General features: G+C 33.9%; 1 protein-coding gene across 1 annotated transcript in view; it reads left to right on the top strand.

Moving 5' to 3' along the window:
- The window catches only part of MDGA2 (MAM domain containing glycosylphosphatidylinositol anchor 2), an 857,254-nt gene that overhangs the window by 558,024 nt on the left and 276,454 nt on the right, over window positions 1–22,776 (top strand). Inside the window, exon 6 of the mRNA XM_080808952.1 lies at window positions 3,216–3,485. Within this exon, the coding sequence (XP_080665078.1) occupies window positions 3,216–3,485 (270 nt within the window). The remainder of the gene's footprint in view (window positions 1–3,215; window positions 3,486–22,776) is intronic.

The following is a 22,776-nucleotide window of genomic DNA, read 5'->3' as shown; positions in this document are numbered from 1 at the left end:
TAAAAAATGTGGGGCCATAGAACAGAACTGGGAAGTTAATCGTGTGTATTTTTACCCCCTTCCTTCAACTCATACCGTGTTTTTATTCATTTCAGTTTGTGCCTATATCCTGATGGATAATGGTGCCTCCATTCACCACCCATTCATTCCTTATTCTTTCTTTCTTCTTCTCACATTATTTTCACATAACCAGCTATTGATCACTGATACATGGAAGGATATCCTAGCAGACATTGGGAAATCCCTGTCTTCTCCTCTTAGCATGTTGTGGAGTTTACTGCGGTTTCTTTTGACAGGTTCCACATTCAATATTCTTTTAAGGACTTTCTCTCCATTCAGTGTTGCTCTTGTCCCCTTTTCAACCTTCATGTTTAATTTCTTTATCAGTTAACAATGAACTTAGAATAGTAATCTCTCTCTCGCACATGTTGCCGTGAAGAATGTATGGATGTCTAGATCTTACAGTATGTTTTAGGACACTGTGTTTTTCTCATACTAAGAAGGAAACTGATAACCTCTGTGGCCTTACATGTTTATACTGATACAGTGATAGAATAATCTGACCAACACATGTTATAGGCATTTACTGAACACTCAGCTACCTACATGATTTAATGCAATGAGATTTCTCGTTCTTATTTCCTATACACCTATGTAAGTGCTAAAGAGGAAGCTTATAATGCATACTGAGGATGGTTGGACAGTTTAAGGACACTGTGAAAAAATAACATTCATTTGCAAGGTAGATGATGAAATAGATATAATAATTTTTGCTCATGAGCTTTGAAAGGCCCTATGAGAATGTTGAATTACAGAGAATAAGTTGGGGGGATTGGCAGAGGGAGAGAGAGAATCTCAAGCGGTCTCCACACCCAGCACAGAGCCCGAAGTAGGGCTTGGTTTCATGACCCCGAGATCATAAGCTGAACGAAAATAGAGTCAGGCACTTAAGTGACTAAGCCACCCAGGTGCCCCTGGGGTATTTTTAATATCAGGGATAATCAGAAAAATTAATGCCATCTTCAATAAAACAAGGTTGGACAATATTCTTTTTTCAATTCAGTTTTGGAAAAGAGAGGATTTTTAAAAATATGACTGTGAATATAGTTCTGCATAGTACATTAGAGGTAGAACAATGGTTTTGTTATGTATGTATTATTTTTTGAGCTTTGAAATTTTCTTGAGATTTTTCCTTTAAATATTGTCTGTCTAATAGAAAAACAATTCATCTTGTACAAGTCAATTTCAGGGGCAAATATTTCATGAGTTAATATCACCATTGTATGTTTCCATAGTCCAAACATATGCTATTAATGGCCCCTAAGGCTTGGGACTTTTAATTTTACTAAAACATGGTGTAAAACAAATAAGCTTTGTTAACGTGATATAAAATTTAGAATCTTTAGAATTATATTTTAACTAAATACATTTGTAAGAGTTTATAATATAAATAAGGTTCAGTTAGGCTATAGGGAGATCTTTTACTTTTTTGTGGCAGTATATCAATAAATATAATATCTGTTTTCAAAATATTTAAATAGTAATATCTCTTGTCAGCTTAACAACCTTAACTCTTCAGAGAATTTTCTTTTCTACTAAATGAGTGCCTTTTGCATATTCTTTTCACTATGTACATTTTCTAATTTTAGTCATAAATCTTTATAATTTAATATTTTTTTTTTAATTTATTTATTTGACAGACAGATCACGAGTAGGCAGAGAGGCAGGCAGAGAGAGAAGGGAGGAAGCAGACTCCCTGCTGAGCAGAGAGCCTGATGCGGGGCTCGATCCCAGGACGCTGGGATCATGACCCGAGCCAAAGGCAGCGGCCTTAACCCACTGAGCCACCCAGGCGCCCCAATCTTTATAATTTAAGGTCAACACCTCACAAGGGCTATTAAGATACTTTGAAAACTTCCATATTGCTTAAAATCATGTTAGAAGGACCAACATGCAAAAATTATTTTTAAAAATGTCATCCAGACAAACCGTGCCTGTGCCACAGAACCATGATAATAACAGGGGATTGTTTTCTTGCTCTCCTTTTTTGTTTTGTTTTGTTTTGTTTTGTTTTAACAAGGAAGATGAATATCAGGCCACATAAGAATTTACCTTTTATTCTGAGAAAAACACTCTCCAAGTCTAAGCTGAAGTTAATAGCCAAAAAAAAAAAAAAAAAATCACATAGTGCAATTGAACATGTTAAGCGTTTCTAATATGGATTGATTTCATACAATACAGTTTTGACTTTGGCATAAAATATCTCTGAATATGTGAGATTAAATACCAGCATACAGCAGACCCTGTTTTTCTTTAGGGATGCATTGTTGGAGACCAGCACTGCAATATAAGCAGAAAAGTGCTGTCTGTGAACATACATATTTTTTGTGCTGTTTCTATTTTGAATGTTTGATGAAAAGTCTAACACAGCATTTTTTTGAATGGATATTTTATCTTTGTATTTTTTAACCTGAAAGATTGCAAATGACTATTCTTACTGGGGAGATTATTATAAACTAAACATTCGAGTGGTAGGAGGCACAGTTTGGTGACTATGTTTGAGCTCTCATTTGTTTGTTTTAAAGCGGTGGTGATGAGAACTCACTGTCTAGCTCTTTTGTGAATGGAGAGGTGAGAGATGCAGTATGGAGACTGCATTAGAATTAGTTTTGTTATTCCTTTCAAGATCAAAAACTAGGCCCATGGCTTAATAAAAGACTGGAATGATCTATGCCTTTATCTCTTACTCCGTTGTGTTCAGGTACAGAAATGTATCATTTCACCTCAGAATGATCCAGAAATTAAATAATTGACAATCCCTACCATGAAAATACAAGGACTAAACAGCTGCAATATTTATACCTGGAAGGAAAGAAACAAATGGTGATTGTTAGCATTCAAAGGGAAAGGGATTTTTGTTTAAACACTTTAATCCTCCTTGTCATCCTAATTTCAGAACAATAATCTCAGAATACACAAATTTTAATTCCTCTCTATACGTGTAAGATTCTTAATACACTTCTACAGGTTTTTACCATGTAATTAATATATGTAACCATTTTATCTGCCTTAAACTTCATTAATACAATAAGATTTTTGCAAAGGAAAAGAGTATGTCTTTTTAATTGTTTGAATAAATATAAAGCATGCTGTGGAATTCCAGTTGTAACAGATCTAAATAGTGCATTTTTTGTTTGTTTGTTTATGTCTTTTAGCATCTCCGTCAATTAAACTCTTGGTGGATGACCCTATAGTTGTAAATCCTGGAGAGGCCATAACATTAGTATGTGTTACAACAGGAGGAGAACCTGCACCCACTCTCACCTGGGTCAGGTCCTTTGGGACTCTGCCTGAAAAGACTGTTTTGAATGGAGGAACATTGACCATACCCGCCATCACCTCAGAAGATGCTGGTACTTACAGCTGCATTGCCAATAATAATGTGGGAAACCCTGCAAAAAAGTCCACCAACATCATTGTGAGAGGTGAGTTGGCCTAGAGAATGTTACCACATTGATTTCTGGATCAACCAGGCTACTGCAAAACAGATAATGTTTGATATAAAAACATTTCCTCAAATATTGCATGTATGTATAAAATACATAGGAAATTGTTTATAATTGATGAATGATGTCTAATGGACACTAAAATTTCTCAATCTTAATAACCATAATTTATATTTGCATTGGATAGTTTTTGTAACATATTCTTAATGATATTATGAAACTATTCCATTGAATAGTTTTTATATGTTCTCAGTAAAAAAAAATCATTAAAATGCAAATGTGGCATAGAGCTTTAAACCTCATTATTCAGATTGTGTATGAGTTTAGGAATTTAGCAAATATATCAATTAGATGTTTAATAAACATTTATTGAATCCCTATTAGAAGCAGAGCTCTAAATTGTGGGATTATATAGAAATCTATAAAACATTACCTTGTACTCAAGGATTATACTATCAGTGAAAATAAAATATCTCGATTAATAGCCCTATGATACAGTGTTTGAGAGGCATAAACAAAAGCTATAGACATATAAAAAATTACAGTATCTTCTACCTGAGGTTTTAGGAAATATCTAATGACATTTATATCAGGTTCTTTAGACTGGGTAGAATTTTAACAGACTGAGATTAGAAAAAGTCAGAGATCATGAAAAAACAAAGTGTATTTGTGGAACTTACATAAATGTGGTCACTAAATCAATGGTAGCATTGATGTTCTAGTTCGGCTGCTGCAAGTTGTAGAGGAGATGCTATCCCTCCAGTTTGGAAGATGTAAGTTATGGTGTAAGGAGACTGTGTTTCTGCATGTCTCACTTCACCTGGCATGGTCCTGGGTTAGGGGTGGAGGATGGACATCAATGGCTCTAAATTTAAAATAAATATCCATATGCCCAAGAGGACTCTTCTCTCAGCAAATAAAAGTTTCTCATGATGGACGATTATAATGGAAGCAAAACATAGTTGATTATATAGAGATTAACTTTTGTGATTTTGTGAACATGAATTTTGGTGGTTTTATTAACTGTTACTATCCAAATTCTTAGAAATATGCTACTTAACCAAAAGCATGCTCTATTGAAAATATTGCAGGGTGTTAGATACAAATCAAGACACTAGAAAATGAGCTACCTGCTACAAAATCATGGGCCATACAATATTTAGTAATTGCAGGATGTGCCATTATTTTATGTAACACTACAAAGTAAAACGTAACACCACTTAAGCTACCACAGTGTTTTCTTATGAAATAGAATGTTGCTGAAAGAAGTCTTTCAGATCTGTTTATACTTAGGTTTTCTTTTAAACCATATACCACTCATTAGTAAATGTAAAAAGGAAAATAAAGAAAAATAACTTACTTAAATTATTCTTAAAACTTCACACTGAGAACCAATGCAACTGTTTTAATCCCAGTCTTTGATGACTATGGTTTTCTACCCAATGTCTTTCTTTCTCATTAAGAATGTTTATAATTCAGAATTATAGAGAAATATTATCTCTGATTTTCTTCCAAGCCAGATCACCACAGCTGTGCCCTTCTAACAGTAATCATAAAAGGGTATTGAACATAAGGAACATTCTGATTTTAGAGATATTTGAATGTGAACATAAATAAGGATTTTAAAACAAATAGAATGTGATCTTTATTTCAGTTGCTTTTATAAATTTCTACTGGACAACCACCGTAGTCTAACAACTCAGCAAATCTGTAAGGGATACATTGGGGTAACTACAAAGATTGGTGACTAAATCCCTACCCTCAGAGGGGTTTACAATTCTGTAAGGAAGATAAGAATACAAAGGGATAATATATAGTAATAAATAAAAAAGATAGGTTCCCTGAATGAAAGTATCTTAACCTTCCTAACTTCCATACCAGTATCAGTGAAATGGGACTGCTCTAAGCCTTGTCTCAGTGAGTTACCAGATTCTGTTCTTCTGCCACCCCAATTTTCAAGAAAAAAGAACAGAACCGTACAAATCACCCATGTTTATTATTTCTGCTTTTAATTTGTTTACCTGTAAACATACGCTTTCTCAAATAGCCATGAAATTATGCTACCAAATCTTGTTACAAAAATTGAGATTAAAGCATTGCCAAACTATTTTTAAGACTCATGGATGCAATGGAGAACCTTTCATTCCATTACTCTATAAAAGACAGGAATTCACTAGAGAAAAGTGATGCTTCAAATGTAGTTTGACCAGAAGATTATCTGCAATTGCATTGAATTCCTATACAACTGGCAGAATATCTAGCATAAAATATCTTATGTTGCTCAGGCGCCCTCCATATGGGACTAACAAGCCACAGCCCATACATGCTGAGGAAGCGATCTGCTCTCTCCCGTTCTGTCTAGCAGTTTTCATTGTGTTCTTATAAAGGACAGCTTCCAACTTTGACAGGAATAACCTAAAAAAAAAAAAATCATATAACTGAAAAATGTATTTCCCCAATTTATAATTTATCTTTACGCCTTTAATTTAGCTGAAGTGTACATTTGCATCACTGTATTATATTACCAGTGAGACCTCTCAGCAGTGGCATTCACATCATTCATAAAATCGAGTTTGTATGAAATGTTACTGAATATAGAAATAGCCTTGGTTAATGGGTCCTAGATTGCGTGTGGGGAGAGAAACTGCTGCTATAATGTGAGGCGTCTGATTTCTGCCACAAAGGCCAAGGAATTCAGTTAAAGAAAATGGTTCTCTTTTTATTATATCAAAGAAATTATTTTCAAGTCTTATGAATTTGTAGACCTCTACAGCATCTCAGATTAACAGTGTTATGGATATAGTAAAAATAGAACCCTAGGTTTATTTTTCCCCCATTCTTATCTGTAATTAAATAGAAATCCATAGACCAGGTTTTCTCTCTAGGGATATTTTGTGCATAGAATTCCCATTACAATTTGAGAATATTCATGGACGAAAAAATCAGAACATAGGGAGCAGATAGGAATAAAACTCTAGAAACCTTTCTGAATTTTCCATTTGATATTTTTAAATAGGAAACACTTTAAATAATGTAGACAATACTTCATGTAGAAAGCAAGCTCAAAACTGAAGAGCACTCTCATATGTTTTAATATTTTGTTAGGTATTTAGAAATATAGCTGCAATGCCTTGTCTTATGATTCTTTAAGAAATTGTAGTGATTGAGCCATATTTCTCCCAAGTCAGGAGAAAAGTAGCATGGCCTGGACTCAGTGCTTTCCAAACTCCTGTTCAGTATGTCATTTCCACATTTCTCATCTGTCATGAATTGAACCACTGTGCTGAACAAGCATGGTTCATAACATGATCAAGACATTATTGTATTTTAGTTTCCTGTGATCTCTTTAAATTTTATTCAGTGGCTTAATCTTCCCTGTTTTAGGAAGAAAAGTCAGGCATAGTCCATGACATGTATGCTCATTATTAGAAATAGAGAGTCTTACAGTACATTCAAATCACAAGCATGGATTTAGTTCAGTGTTTTTGGATGCGTGATCCAACATAGTAGTAAAACTCCATACCTGATTTAATGTAAAGTTTCTCTCCTGCCCAGCTTGGGTCTACACTGGGCTAGAGACCTGCAGTGGTAAAGCAGAGTTGGTGGTATGGTTGGCTTCTTTCTCTTGGTCTGTCGATCCTCCACTATCCTGACCACCCACTCCACCCCTGACCTGATTGCCAGGTTCTGACAACCCTAGCTTGGGGTGGAGTAGAGAGGTCTTCTCTATATAAAACATTTTTCTTTCTTATGTGGCACCTTATTGGACTCTTGGGAGATTCCTCTATCTAGATGAGTGTACATCCATGTGTATCAAGGATTGAGTCCTAGTAATGGCATCTCCTGAGAGTCCCTTTAAGTGCCACATTCTCTGAGTACAAGCTGTCATGCAGTATCCTTTCCCCTTTCTGCTGAAGGCTTCTCTCTTTCCTCCAAGCAGCCAACTAAACAGAGCCTACAACAAGCCTCTCCTTCCTTGTGACTCTAATCTGTTTAGTGGAAATGCTTACTGGGAAACTCTGTGAGAGTGCACAAATTCCAGTGTGGTTACCTCTGTCCTGTTGCCACACAGGTTTTGGCTTCCCCAGGTAGATCAGGTACATTTTCAAAGAAAATACTTCAGAGCTCCAGCTGGTCCCACAAAAAGCTCCTCAGCAGGACTGAGATGACGGGCTCCCCTTCTGCCATCTTGATCCACATTGGGTCTGTCTTGAAACTGTACTCTGAATCTGGTTATGTCTTGCCAAGTTCACTCTTACCACCTTTGTGTAAACTATCAGTATATCTCCTGTAGTTGATTGAAATAGTCTTTTCCTTAATCTTTCTGTTCTGGCTCCATTTTTAGAAGACCCTCTTTTATCCACTTATGAAATAAGGTAGACTAGGCTGCTAACAGAACCATATATATAATTATGTGAAATAAGAACACTTTAGATTTTTCTCATGAAAGAGTTCAGGTGTTTCCTAGTTGATAATGCTGGTGATGGCGTTGTGTGTGTGATTGGTGTGTGTGTGTGTGATCAGTGTGTGTGGGTATGGAGAGTCTTTTCCATGTACTCATTCAGACACCTAGGTTGATGATGTCTCAGCCATCTTCAGTCTGTGGGTTCTAAGGTCTCTCTGAGTGTTACATCCATCCCTGTCAGCTGGAAATGGGAAGGAGCTTAAATGAGCACACATGGGAGATCTTTTATGGGTCAGATAAGTGTTAGTTCTGCTCACATCCTAATGGTCATCATTGGTACACAGTCACACCCAATGACATGAAAGTTGGGAAACATATTCTTACTGTGTGCTCAAGAATAAGAGGGTATGGATTTTTGTCAGCAGGTAGCCATCTCAGTTACATTAATACAGGAGCCAGAGTAATTGAAATGATCTCATCCTCCTGATGAAAACTCTTGCCATGGCTTCCATCTCACCTAAAATGGAAGTCAAATTTCTCCTCATTTCATGTCCATCTATTCTTTACCTACTATATTTTAGACGCATTATTCTTCTTTTTCTTTTCCACAACTTAAGACTTAAACATTTGCCATTCTTTTGGTCTAGAATGTTAATTTTCAAATACCATCTTCTGGGAAATGACTTTGACTAGACTACTCCATCTGAAATAACCCACCCCTCACCCCCTTGCATTATTTGTTGTTTCTTCTTATCACATAGCTACTTAGAGCTATTTTATACATATTTCTTTATTTATTGTCTGAGTCTTGCATGGGGACTGTGGGGATGAAGAATTTATTCATTGTCATTCAGTGATGTATCCCTAGAACTTAGAACATTACTCAACATATAGTAGATGCTCAATAAATACATGTTGAGTAAATGGATCTCTTTAACAACTTTACTGGCTTATAATAAGCATTTCTTCCAGATATTTATCTCTCTCTGATATCCTAGTTATGTACTAAATGATATTAAGCTAAATTAGGAAACTTTATATACATATTAAATCATACTAAACTTCTGTGTGATGTAACAATATGAAAGGTCATATTGTTCTGATTATTTATTGGTGTGTAATAAGCCACCCCCAAACAGTAGCTGAAAACTGTAGCTGACATTTGTTTTGCTCACAAATCTGAGGGTTCAGAGTCTTAGCTAAAAAAATCAGGTTCTCATATGATTGCACTCAGGAAGCAGGTAGGGCTGGAATTATCTTCAAGGCTTTTCATTTAGGTATCTATTGCTAAACTAAAAAGTTTAAACAGCTGAATTCTCTAGGTCAGTCTCTGATTCTGTCTCTGTCATTGACTCTCAATAGTCTCTTTACATTGTTTCTCCAAATGGCAGGCTCACGGTAGCCAGACTTCTACTGGATCCCAGGGCAAAGATCCAAAGAACTGTGTAGATTCTTTTAACCTGGGCTCTGAGGCCATGCAGTGTCATATCTGCATTCTATTCAAGGTGACTGACTGAGTCACCCATGTGCCCCGCCTACTCTTATTATTATGTTTACATAAAGATGTACAAACAGCTTACTTATATATGTTTATTTTATTAAAACTTATATTGTCCTCCTTGGTAGATGAAGTAAAATTTACTCCACTCAAAAAGAGATGCACCAACCAGTAGTAGTGCTTTAAAAGTCAATACCTGCTAATATCCAGAAAAAAAGCCCCTTACTCAACTAACATTATTTTAAAAATTATTTAATCGGTTTCTTTGAAGGTATTTTATATATTTTGGGTTTTTGTTTGTTTAGATTTTGGTTTTTGGTTTTTGGTTTTGTTTTGTATACTCTATAGTTGTAAAATAGGGCTAAAACAATGATATTAATTTGAAATGTCCTAATTCAGTCTTCTTTATCCTATTGTTTTTGGGGTTTTCTTAATTAAATTTTTAATTTAAATTCAATTTAGTTAACATATGTTGTATTACTTCTTTCAGGGGTAGAATTTAATGATTCATCAGTTGCATATAACACCCAGGGCCCATTACATCCAGTGCCCTCCTTAATGTCCATCACTCAATTACCCCATCCCCCATTCCCTTCCTCTCCAGCAACTCTGTTTATTCCTATAGTAAGAGTGGTAAAGGCTGTCCTATTTCCCAGAGGGCATCAAAGGGAGGAGTGTCAAATAATCTACAGACATGTTTTTTTAAAAGGCATCACAATATGTGTTGTACTCCACAAACCATGTTCTTCACATCAAATCCCAGGTTCCCTCAAGCTCACTTATGCCTCTTATTTTGTTGCCATTTTCTCCTTAATTTCATCAGCCCCTATCTTGAACCCCTGGCCTCTACTAAGTAACACTGTTTTTGTAAATTTTAGAAATAGTTCAGCCTATTTTTGTTGGCTATTATCTCAGATTTCTAATATGGAAAGAGAAAAAAAATTGTCAATATTGAAATAAATTTAACCTTTATGGAGGAAGTCAATATGTATTCAGTGAGGCATGAATTTACACTTCTCTAACTGTGCAGTAATATACTGTAACCTCCAGGAACATCATAACCCCCTGTACCAAAAAGTGTTGATTTAACTAACTCTAGTGTATCCACATGAAATGACTGAATTCTCTCTAAAAATCTGAATTGTGGTATCAAATGTATTTGTTCAGAACTCACTTTCTGGAAATACATCAAATATTAGCACTCCTAACATTACTAAAGTATCTTTAGGCTTACTACAAAAAAAATGTATAATTTTAAAATTCTAGGAGAAAAAAATGTAAACAGTTGAATATATCAGTTCCACTTAGGCAATAGTAATAGTTAATACTGATGGAACATTTACTATGTACCAAGCTACCAGGCACACTGTGTACATTAACTTTTCAATCATTCCAAAATATTTATGAGGTAAAAAATATTATGATTCCCATTTTAAAGAAAAGTAAAACTAATGAAGGACTAGTTAAGTAACTTCCCCCCCGATAAGCCTTATCTAAGCAGCAAAGCTGAGATTCAAAACCCACACGATATGATTCCAGGGCCACTGGCTTAACCAGGGTACTACAGTGTCTTACAAAATTTAGCCAAGTTTTAAAAAATATGTAATCTGCTCCCCAGTTCCCAGATTGAACTGACTAATGTCCTTTATTATTTCCTGTGATTTTTGCCTTGCCAGAGACTTACTAGGGATTCTTTCTTAAATATATAATCATTTTTAACTGGAGGAAATTCTGTCTTTGTTAGTCAGCACTTTCTCCTGTGGTAATGGTGGGCATACTTCCAAGTTCTAACCAAGAGAGTGTTTATAGTTTATGATTTTTAAATGATATTGCATTGTTAAGGACTTAGCATGACTCCTTTACTTTCACTGACTGTTTTACAAATTAATGTCCAAGAATTTTAAGAATTTCTATTACTTAAAAGAGACCAATTGAGTCACAGAAGACAAAGATATAAAATACCTGCACGAATAAAGCATAAAATATAAACAAGGAACAGAACAAGTAACCTATACTTTAAAAAGTATGTTCATTGTTTTTGTCAAAAGATATCTATCTCAAGCCATTGATCAGAAAGTCAGTCAGAATTAATTGACAATTTTCTAGAAATAATTGATTAAATTTAGCTTTCAGTGTATTTCTAAAAGTACGTTATTTGTGGATTTCCAATAATAAGGTCATTGTACTTCTCAAGCATTTAATCAAATTAAATTTCCGTTTATCAACAGTTTTCTTCCATGATCTTTCATTAATAAAAACTATAACGATAAGACCTGAAATTATAGAAAACCAATCTTTAACATTCTCCAAAAGCAAAGCTGTCAGCTGTGTGCAGGTGTCCCAATTATTCATGTAGATTAAATGCTCTATTTCTGTTTTCCCAATTTAATATTCTGTAGTAATTACCTCTCCCCAAAATACCAGAGAGAATTTTATTATATTATGTTTTATAGCTCTGAAATGGTTTCATTATTATTTAAAAAAAATTAATCTGGGCTACACAAAATATGAAAATTATCAAATTCAGTAATTCTCATCTGAATACAGATAGCTCAGTTTCTTTTCATAAATAAGATATATCTAACTTAAATTTGTTCATTGAAATAACATGAGGAATTATAAAATATAGTTTCAAGTAAAAGAAGTTTATCTAGATATCACCTTCTCTTATTATTTTTAAAGATTTTATTTATTTATTTGAGAGAGAGGGAGCGTGCATGCATGTACATGAGTCCAGGGAAGGGCAGAGGGACAAGCTGACTCCCTGCTAAGTGCAGAGCCTGACTCAGGCTGGATCCCCAAGACCCTGAGATCATGACCTGAGCCGAACTCAGATGATTTAACTGACTGACTGACCTAGGCGCCCCACCCGCTCTTATTTTTATGTTTACATAAAGATCTACAGACAGCTTAGTTATATATGTTTATTTTATTAAAGCTTATATTGTCCTCCTTGGTAGATGAAGTCATATTTAACTCCACTCAAAAAGAGATACGCCAACTGGTAGTAATGCTGTAAAAGTCAATACTTGCTAATATCCAGAAAAAAAGCGCCTTATTCAACTAACATTATTTTAAAAATTATTTAATCAGTTTCTTTGAAAGCATTTGATATATTTTGGGTTTTTTTTGTTTTGTTTTGTTTTGCTTTTTTAGTTTTTGGTTTTATTTTATATACCCTATGGTTGTAAAATAGAGCTAAAACAATGATATTAATTTGAAATCTCCTAACTTAGTCTTCTTTATCCTATTGTTTTTGGGGTTTTCTTAATTAAATTTTTAATTTAAATTCAACTTAGTTAACATTTACTGTACTATTTCTCTCAGGGGTTGAATTTAGTGATTCATCAGTTGCATATAACAACCAATGCCCATTACATCCAGTGCCCTCCTTAATGCCCATCACCCAGTTACCCCATCCTCCCTACCTCACTCCTCTCCAGCAACTGTTTTCTACAGTTAAGAGTCTCTTATAGTTTGCCTCCCTCTCTGTTTTCATCTCATTTTATTTTTCCTTCCCTTCCCCTATGTTCATCTGTTTTGTTTCTTAAATTCCACATATGAGTTAAGTTGAGTTGTTAATTTTAGCCATTCTGACCAGTGTGAGGTGGTATCTCATTGTGGTTTTGATTTGCATTTCCCTGATGATGAGTGATGGTCAGCATCTTTTCATGTGTCTGTTGGCCATTTGTATGTCTTCTTTGGAGAAGTGTCTGCTCATGTTGTCTGCCCATTTCTAAACTGGATTTTTTGTGTTTTTTTGGTTGTTGAGTTTTATATGTTCCAGATAGATTTTGGATACTAGCCCTTTATCTGGTATGCCATTTGTGAATATCTTCTCCCACTCCATAGATTTTCTTTTAGTTTTGTTCATTGTTTCCTTTGCTGTGCAAAGGTTTTCTATCCTGATGAAATCCCAATAGTTAATTTTTGTTTTGTCCTATTGTTATGACAGGTATTTATTTCCCAAGTCTACTGACTCACCTCACTGAGTTCGTGTGGGTTAAATGGTCTGTAGGCAGTAAGATTTAAGGAAAGAGATCTGTGATATGGTTCTGGCTTCCCTTAAATTAGATATCGGATCATGAGTATGTAAACAGGCCTCTGCTTACTCTTCTCTACAACCAAGAAATTGCAGTAAATAAACTCTAAGATACTTTTGCTCTAACCATCTATGATTCAATGTTGCCAAAATGCACCTTAACCTATACCCATTTCTGGTCTTAATCATTCTTAATTTCTCTTTACAAACTTACCCATGGAAATGCATGAGTACCAATACATGGCTCTACAGATTTATACATATTAACACAAACATTAAAGAACCATTAAACTTTAAAATAAAATTCTATTTTCTATATTTTTTTTTGGTTACTTACCACAGGATATTAAACCAAAAAGATCAATGTGAATGATGCTTTCCATAGGTATTTAGAAAATTTCTGCTCTAACCTGTATCTGTGTCAGTTGCTATGAAGGACAGGAAGAGGAACGAGTGTAGTCACTGAAACCACAGAGTCTTACACATACAGGGAGAAAAGTATCAGGCATAGATCCTAAGGAAGACCATAACCACAAAATAAGCATGGGCATGAACTGTTGGAAGCTCAGATGAACAAACAGTTGATTCTGATTAGGGAGAAACAGGAAAATTCCACAGAACAGGGTGACATATAAAGTGGTCTTTGAAAAATGAGAATCTACATATTTAGAAGGAGTGTCTCTTTTCTTTGCTGCCCAGAATGGTGATGTTAACTAGCTTTTTGAATTTGCTCTTATTTTCTTATTCATGATATGTTAGAAACTATTGATAAACTTTTAAAGAAAAATCTATATTTAATTTCCCCCTTTTATGAATATTTTCAGAAACTAATTTATACATCTTATTTTATGATTTTAAAATGATGCTTAAAAGTTAATTTTTTGCAGTCTTGACTTTCATGAGATTTTATATGCAATTTTTAATTGAATTGGTCAACCTGCCAAATTTTCTGTTTACTTTGTTTTTGTTTCCCTTTGAATTCTGTCTTAAATACTTCCAAAACCAGTGCTCTCTTTAAATACTTTAGCAAATTTCTAAATAGAATCAGACAAACCTACTTCTTAAATTATTCCTCTGCAGACTCCATAAGATATCTTCATTTTAGCTTTCAAAGAATCTTTTCTTCTTTTTTTTTTTTTTTACTCTTTTGCTTCAACAGGTACACTTATCTGAAAATTGTGTGTGCATGTAAATGCATCAACCCAGAAATTCAAGTTCCTCTTAACCAGAATTCATCTGTTAAGATTCAAGTGTTAATGATTAGTAAGTGAAAATTTATCCATGGAGAAGTCAATAAATGTATTCCCAAATAATTTAATTAATTTTCAAAATCACAAAGTTGGGAAAATACTTTAAAAACCTTTCATTTACTTTTTAATTATAGAAGGTTTAAGTCATATAAACATTAAGATTAGTCTTTCCATGTTTTCTATATCTTATGCCCCATATAACTTTACTTACTTAACATGCATAGAGATAATACAATTCACATTTGAGTTTCAGCCATGATAGAGTGGATGAGGCAAACCCATGGCAAAAAAAAAAAAAAAAAAAAAAAAAGAGGGAGAGAGAGAGTGGTATCATTTTATTTACCTGCTTAGGTCAGTGGTTCTCAACAGGAGGCAGTTTTTCCTTTTAAAGGGTATTTGGCAGTTTATTGAGACATTCTTGATTGTTTTGACTGGAGGTGGTAGTGACCTTTGGGTATCTAAAAGGTAGAAGCCAGAAATGCTGCTGAGCACTAACAGCCTCCACAGAAAAATAATTATCTTGTACAAAATGTCAATAGTGTTCCTTTCAAGGGTGCCTGGGTGGCTCATTTGGTTAGGTGTCTGACTCTTGATTTTGGCTCAGATCATGATCTCAGAGTTGTGGGATCAAGCCCCATATCAGGCTCCAAGCTGGGTGTGGAGTCTGCTTGGGATTCTCTCTCTCTTTCTCCTTCTGTCCCATTTCTCTCTCTTTCTCTCTTCCTCCCCCCCCCCCAACAAAGAAAAATAGTGCTGCTGTTCACAAACTCTGCCTAGATAAAAGTTTCCTTTAAAACCAATTTAAAGGTACATAAAACTATACACATGCACACACAACAAAAAACAGAAAAAACACAATTCCAAAAAAACACTGTACATTCTGACACAATATTAATGTCAGAGTGTAACGATTTTTTGACATACATCTCAGCATTTCAGATGTCAGTACTTCTTAACCTGACACTCAACTCTCTCTGTGAGTCATCTTGGGAAAAGGCTGCATGGGCAGTCCTTACTGGGGACTTAGAGCCTCTTCTCTGTGGCCTATCTTCATCAGCTCCTATCTTCTGGGTTATAATGATCTCTCTCTCTCTCAGTCTCAATTGTTCACCTATTCCATGTCTTAAGACTCTTCTGAAGCTCTGTACTCCATTTGCTAACATTTCTCACGTGATTTGTTAGTTTTTCAGTGTGTTTCTAATTTTTGAAACCTAATTTTTTTTTAAGATGGGAAAATTTTCTTTATTTTTTTATTAATGATTTTTATGAACATATAATGTATTATTTGTCCCAGGGGTACAGGTCTGTGAATCGTCAGGCTTATATATTTCACAGCACTCACCATATCACATATCGTCCCCAATGTCCATAACCCAACCACCTTCTCCTTACCACCCCATCCCCCAGCAACCCTCAGTTTGTTTTGTGAGATTAAGAGTCTCTTATGGTTTGTCTCCCTCCCAATCCCATCTTGTTGAAACCTGTTTTTTTGCTATAACGTTTTAGGCTTCTAAAACGTGCTCTCTCCCCCATGTCATCCATTGAGCCCCATGGAGTCAGTGAATACAATATTGTCATTTATGGCCCTCCCGATTCCTACAAAATCTTCATGTTTCTCATAGCACTAGAAGACATCCTATCAGGTTATCCACGACATGAAACCAACATAATGGAAAATGAAATAATAGGTATTTATGTTGCCTTTATCAATTTCCTTTCTAAAATTTCTCCTAATTATCCTGTTATGTGTGTGTGTGTGTGTGTGTGTGATCTAAAAAAGATGAAAAATGTCATATTATAGCTCCTTCGTATAGTACAAGTCAAATGCTAACTTTCTTTACAGAAAGTTGTTTTGAAGGATTGTTTCTAGTGTAGCACATTTCATTTCCTTTCACAGTGACTATCAATTTCTTCTAACAGAAATAGAAAAGCTCAAAAGGGAGGCATGTAACAGATTGCAGTTGGTCTATTAATATAGAAGTTTATTTGGTGGGAGTGCCCAGAGACATAAATGATGATACTCACTTAGATAGCAAGGTTCTTGTTCAGTAGTTTATTCCTCTCGCAGTATTGGAAGTCTAGACTCAGTGTCCCCATGATTTCGTTATTAGTTTTAATACTTGATTATCATATAATGCCCCCTGCTTGCTGATGATATAATTTGAGAATATTAAATCACTATCTTAAAAATGCAGTATAAGATATTGATTAATTTTAACCTATTAAAATGTAACAAATTGTGGAAGTTATAAGTATATAGCTTAATGAACTTTCGAAGAGTGAGCATATGTGTGTCACCAGCACCCAAATTGAGAAGCAAAGAATTAATAGCTGTCAAGAAGTTTTCCGCCTGCTCTTCCTCCACAGCCTCACTGAAATGTGACCTCTATTCTGACTTTGAACTTCTTAGACTAGTTTTGTTCTTTTACATTTTATATAAAAGGAACTATACGGTGGAATTTGTGTCTAGATTTCTGTCCCAATATTGTATTTGTGAGATTCATATACTGCTGTGTGTACCCAGAGCCTTTTTATTTTCATTATAATATAACGTTCCCCTGGATGCATAAAACAAAATTATTTTATTTGACTATTTATGAACTTTTATTTCCAGTTTGATACCTTTATGTGATAGTTATACTCAGAATATTTTTGTGCCAATCTTTTAGTGAATATATGAATGCATTTCTATTGGACATAAACCTAAGAATTATAGGGTAAGAGAAGGTTACTATCTAATATCAAATTTTCCAATGTACACTTCTACAAGCATTCCTTTTGTTCCACGTCTTTGTCAACATTTGATAGTGTATTTTTTAAATTAATTAATTAATTAATTTATTTATTTATTTTAACCCCTCTATTGGTACTATGGAATCATACTGTGTTTTAAATTACATTTATCTTACGATGGATCAGTTGAGCAACTCTTCAAATGGTTTTTGACCATTTGATTATCTTTTTGATTATTACTTTTTCAAGGCTTTCACCCATTTCACCTCCCACTCCCCCGCCCCACACACCCCTTTTGGGTTGTGTTTTTTTCTTCTTTATTTGTAGAGTTCCTTGTATATTTTGAAATATCACTTACTGAATATATTTATTGAAAAATATTTCCTTCTACTTTATGGCTTGCCATAATCAGTGTTGTCCTATAATGCATCAAAGTCTTCATTTTGATGCAGTCTAAACTATCAAAAAAAATTTAAGATTAGTGCATTTTGTATCCCACTTAAGAAACCTTTTCCCAACCCCAGCTAATAAAGATATACTCATCTGTTTTCTGCTATAAGTTTCATTGTATTACTTATAATATTTAACCCTTAATTCCTTTCAAATTGATTTTTATATGTAAAATCAGTTGAGGTAGGCATAAGGTAATTTTTTTTTTTCAATTTCCATGTCTGGTTGACTCATCAGCACCTATTGAATTGACCATTCCTTCCCATTACACTGCAATATCACCCTTGTCATATATAAAACTATCAAATACATGTGGCCCTGTTTCTGGACCCATTTTGATTCTATTGGTTTTTGTTTATACTTACACTAATATTACTGTATCTTAATTACTATAACATTATATTAAACTTTAAAATCTGGTAGTCAAGTATTCTGGCTTTTCTTTCTTCTTTTTCAAGATTGCCTTGGTTATTCTTGGCCCTTCGTGTTTCCACACACGTTTTCTGAGCAGCTTATTAATGTTTACTTCACCCTGCTGCCAAAAAATAACTGCTGAAAATTTTATTTGGATTGAATTGAATATGCAAATATTCCAGTCTATCAACAATATCTATCCCTTCATTTACTTCTCATCTTTAATTTTTTTCAAAAAAGTATGTGATTTTCAGGGGAATGGTCTTAAACATTTGTTAGACTTATTTTTAGTACTTGATAGTTTTGTTGTTCTTGGTAATGTAAATAGTATCATTTTAAAAATTCCACTTCCTATTTATCTTATGCTAGTATATAGTAATGCAAATGATTTTGTATATTGACCTTGTATTATTCAACTTTATAAATTCACTTATTGATTATAATGACTTGTCTTAGATTCTTTTGAATTTTCTATATACAGAATCATGTTGGCTTCAGATAATGAAAGATGTATTTCTTCCTTTAATCCTTACATGTTTTATATTTGTTTCTTTATGTGGTTTATTGCCAAAGCCGTACAAATTACATGTGTAATAGGAGTAGAATATCATGTATCCTTCTCTTTTTCTCCAACCTCCAGGGGACAGTTTTAAGTAGTGCACCATTAAATATAATATTTACTGCTGGCATTTTAATTATATTCTTCTATTTGTAATTAGCTAAGAATTTTTAATGAGTGCTAAATGCTGTCAAGTAATTGAATCATGCTGATAAACACAAGAAAAGAGGAATGGAGAAACAAAGAATATATGAGACATAGAAATCAGACCCAAAGGAGAAGAAAGAAAATAATTTTAAAAGGGCATATGTCAATGAAATATTAAAAAAAGCAACAAAACTAAAAAAGCCAAAAATATATTCCTGATGACAAGTTGATAAATTCTTAAAAGGACTGATCAAGAAAACAATAGATAAAATATAAGTTACTAACATCAGGAATGAAAGAGGTGGCATTACTGTAGAATTTACAAATTTAAAAAGACAATGAGGGAGGGACGCCTGAGTGGCTCAGTTGGTTAAGCAGCTGCCTTCCTTCGGCTCAGGTCATGATCCCAGCGTCCTGGGATCGAGTCCCACATCGGGCTCCTTGCCTGACGGGGAGCCTGCTTCTCCCTCTGCCTCTGCCTATGCTCGCTCTCTCTCTCTCCCTCTCTCTCTCTGACAAATAAATAAATAAAATCTTTAAAAAAAAAAAAAGACAATGAGGGAGTTTAATGAAAAACTTTTTGCTAATATGGGTTTATTGAAAAGCATAATTCATCAAAATTAACATAAGAATTTTTTAAAAATTCATATTCATTATTCATCTTTTAGATATTCATCATTTAAAATTATCTAAAAGAGAAAACATGGCCTATTGACTTCACTAGTGAAATCTATTAAACATATAGGAATAAATAATGTCAATCCTATACACACAAACAAAATTCATAAAGTCAAAAAAGAGAAAGCACTACCCAACTCCTATTACAAGCCACCATAACCCTAGTAGTAAAAGAAGGCAGTAATATATTACAAGACATGAAAATTAAATGCTCGTAGCCTTCATAATCAGATATAAAAATCTGAACAAAGTATTTTCAAGTCAATTCCACCAGTATATAAACAGGATAATACAGAGTTATCAAGAAATGCATATTGGTTTAATATTCAAATAGCAATTGATACAATTACTACATTAACAAATTAAAATGAAAAATAATATTTCAATTAATATAGAAAAAATTGGTAGAATTTAACATCAATTTTAGAAATAGAAGGGATGGTCAATGTAATGAAACACAACTACAAAAACCTACAGCTAAGATAATCCCAATAACAAAATACTCAATATTTGCCTTCTGAAGACTGGCAACAAGGGAATGATGTTCATTCTCACTGCATCTAGTCAACATTATACCTTCTGCAGTTTCCATTGGGAAATAAGACAAGAAAAAGAACTAAAACCCAGTAGATTTAAATGAAGTGAAACTGTCATTATTCTCTGATGACATATTCTTAGTAAATCTATAAAAAACAAAACTTACCATAAGACATTGAGTTTCATAAAATGTTAAAAACTTCTATTTATCAAAAGGTGCCATTAAGAAAATAAGCCAGAAATTAGAAGAAATTACTCTGATCCCATAAGCTTGCAAATAACTTATAACCTGATTATATTAATAACTCCTGCAATTCAATAATAAAACAACAAACTTATATTTAAAAATAGGGGGATATTTGAATAGATATTTACATATGAGTGGATACTAAACACATAAAAGGTATAAACTATACTTCAGTTCCAAAAAAGGTAATAAAAAAGTCAAGTCAGCAAACATTTTTTTCTTTTTTCCTATGTTAAGTTTATATAAAGTCCGTGTTACTTTCTCCTTCATTATTTAGAAAAGAATTTTCAGAAGAAGACCTCAGGCTTATAGATTGCTTTGTACGGAGATTTTCAATTACAGATTGAATTTCTTTGATAAATACAGTTGTACTGAAAATCTGTTTTTTTTTTTTAAGATTTTATTTATTTTACAGAGAGAGACAAATATCACAAGTAGGCAGAGAGGCAGAAGCAGGTTCCCTGCTGAGCAGAGAGCCCAATGAGGGGCTAGATTCCAGGACCCTGAGGTCATGACCTAAGTCGAAGGCAGAGGCTTAACCCACTGAGCCACCCAGGTGCCCCGAAAATCACTTTTTCAAGTTTTTTTTCCCCCTAAGAGCATGTTTCTTAAATTGTCAAGTTTATTGGTATAAAATTCCTCTAATTAACGTCATTATCTTTTTATTTTTTTAAATTTATTTTTGGATCAGTGGTGTGCTAGTAAACTAGTTTTCTGGGGGAAAATGGCTTGATTTTTAATACCTACCAATTTCCATGTTGTGTACAATCAGACCATGGCCAATTTCAGGTTGTGTAGTTGGGAACATATGCACACAGTTTGTTGTTACGAGCAGGTATGAGGTAGTCCCAACAGTCTTCTGTTGTAATCTGTAATAATACCATGATATTGGTAATATATGTCTTCTGCACTCTTCTTTATTTGGTTTTCCTTGGTTAGTTTTGCTTAAGTTCATTCCATATCATTAGCTTTAAAAAACCAATTTTCTGGGTTTTTAACATTTATTTATTTATTTGAGAGAGAGAGAGAGACCACAAGCAGGAGGAATGGCAGAGTGAGAGGGAGAACCAACCCCCACTGAGCAGCAAGATAGATGTGGGGCTCAGGGCTTGATCCCAAGACCCTGATATCATGACCTGAGCCAAAGGCAGAGGCTTAACCAACTTAGCCACCCAGGTGCCCACCAATTTTCAATTTTTTTTAATTCTTTTTAATTTTTTTAGTTTTCTCTGTTGTGCAGACATTTTTGTTACAATAATTACTGCCCTTATTTCTTTTCTTCTGTATCTTTAGGTTTAAAATGCTAGTTTCCAACTTCTTAATGTATTGATTGGATTATTGATTTAACCTTTTCTATTTTTTCTGATATAGGGTTTTAGGCTATAAATCTCCCTTTAAAGATAGTATTAGCTATATCCCATGAGTTTTGATATGTAATATTTTTATTATCATTCAGATTGAAATACTTTCTAATTTCAAGTGTGATTTTTTTTCTTTGATCCAGTGGTTACTTAAAATAGTATTGCTCAAATTCTAAAAAACCTGAGGTTTTTAATTTATATTTTTATTATTGATTCTAGATTAATTTCATTATGATTAGAGTTCATATTCTTAATTACTTTTTATTTTATGATTCAGTATGTTGGACATTTTTGCTGCTCCTTTTTTTTTTTTTTTTTTCATTCCTGAGGTGGGAGCATACATAATTGTATGAGACTTGAAACTTCATCTTTTCTATTGTATGTATCTCAGTGGAATCAATTTCCCTTTCAGCACTTCTCTAACTGTGTCCCACATTTTGAAATGTTTTGTTTTTATTTTTATTCAGTTCAATATGTTTTTTCATTTCCCTTGGTATTTCCCCCTTGACCCATGAGTTATTTAGAAGTACGTTTTCCAGTTTCCAAGAGTTTGGAGATTTTCCTGTTATCTTTCTGTTACTGATTTCTAGTTTGATTCTGTATGGTTTCTGAACTCATTCTGGATGACTTCAGTTCTTTTAAATATATTTAGATTTGTTTTACAAGTAGGATATGTCTTCCTTGATATGTTCCATGGGCATTTGAGAAAATGTCCGCTCTGCTATAAATGTCACTTTGATCTTCTTGGTTGATGGAGTTCTTCAATGTCCTTGGTGATTTGCTGTCTAGTAGTTTTACCAATTTTAAGGAAGGGGTGTCAGAGTCCCTCACTATAATTATGGATTTTTCTATTTCTTTCAGTTTTCACTTCACTAATTTGGCTGCTCTTTTTCTTGTTGTTGTTTTGTTTTGGGGAGGGGTTGGTATATACATTTAGAACTGCTCTAGC

Source organism: Martes martes (assembly GCF_963455335.1).
Source record: "Martes martes genome assembly, chromosome: 7".
In the NCBI taxonomy this organism is placed as follows: Eukaryota; Metazoa; Chordata; class Mammalia; order Carnivora; family Mustelidae; genus Martes; species Martes martes.
The sequence above is the reverse complement of the archived record's forward strand: the minus strand, read 5'-3'. Positions and strand labels throughout refer to the sequence as shown.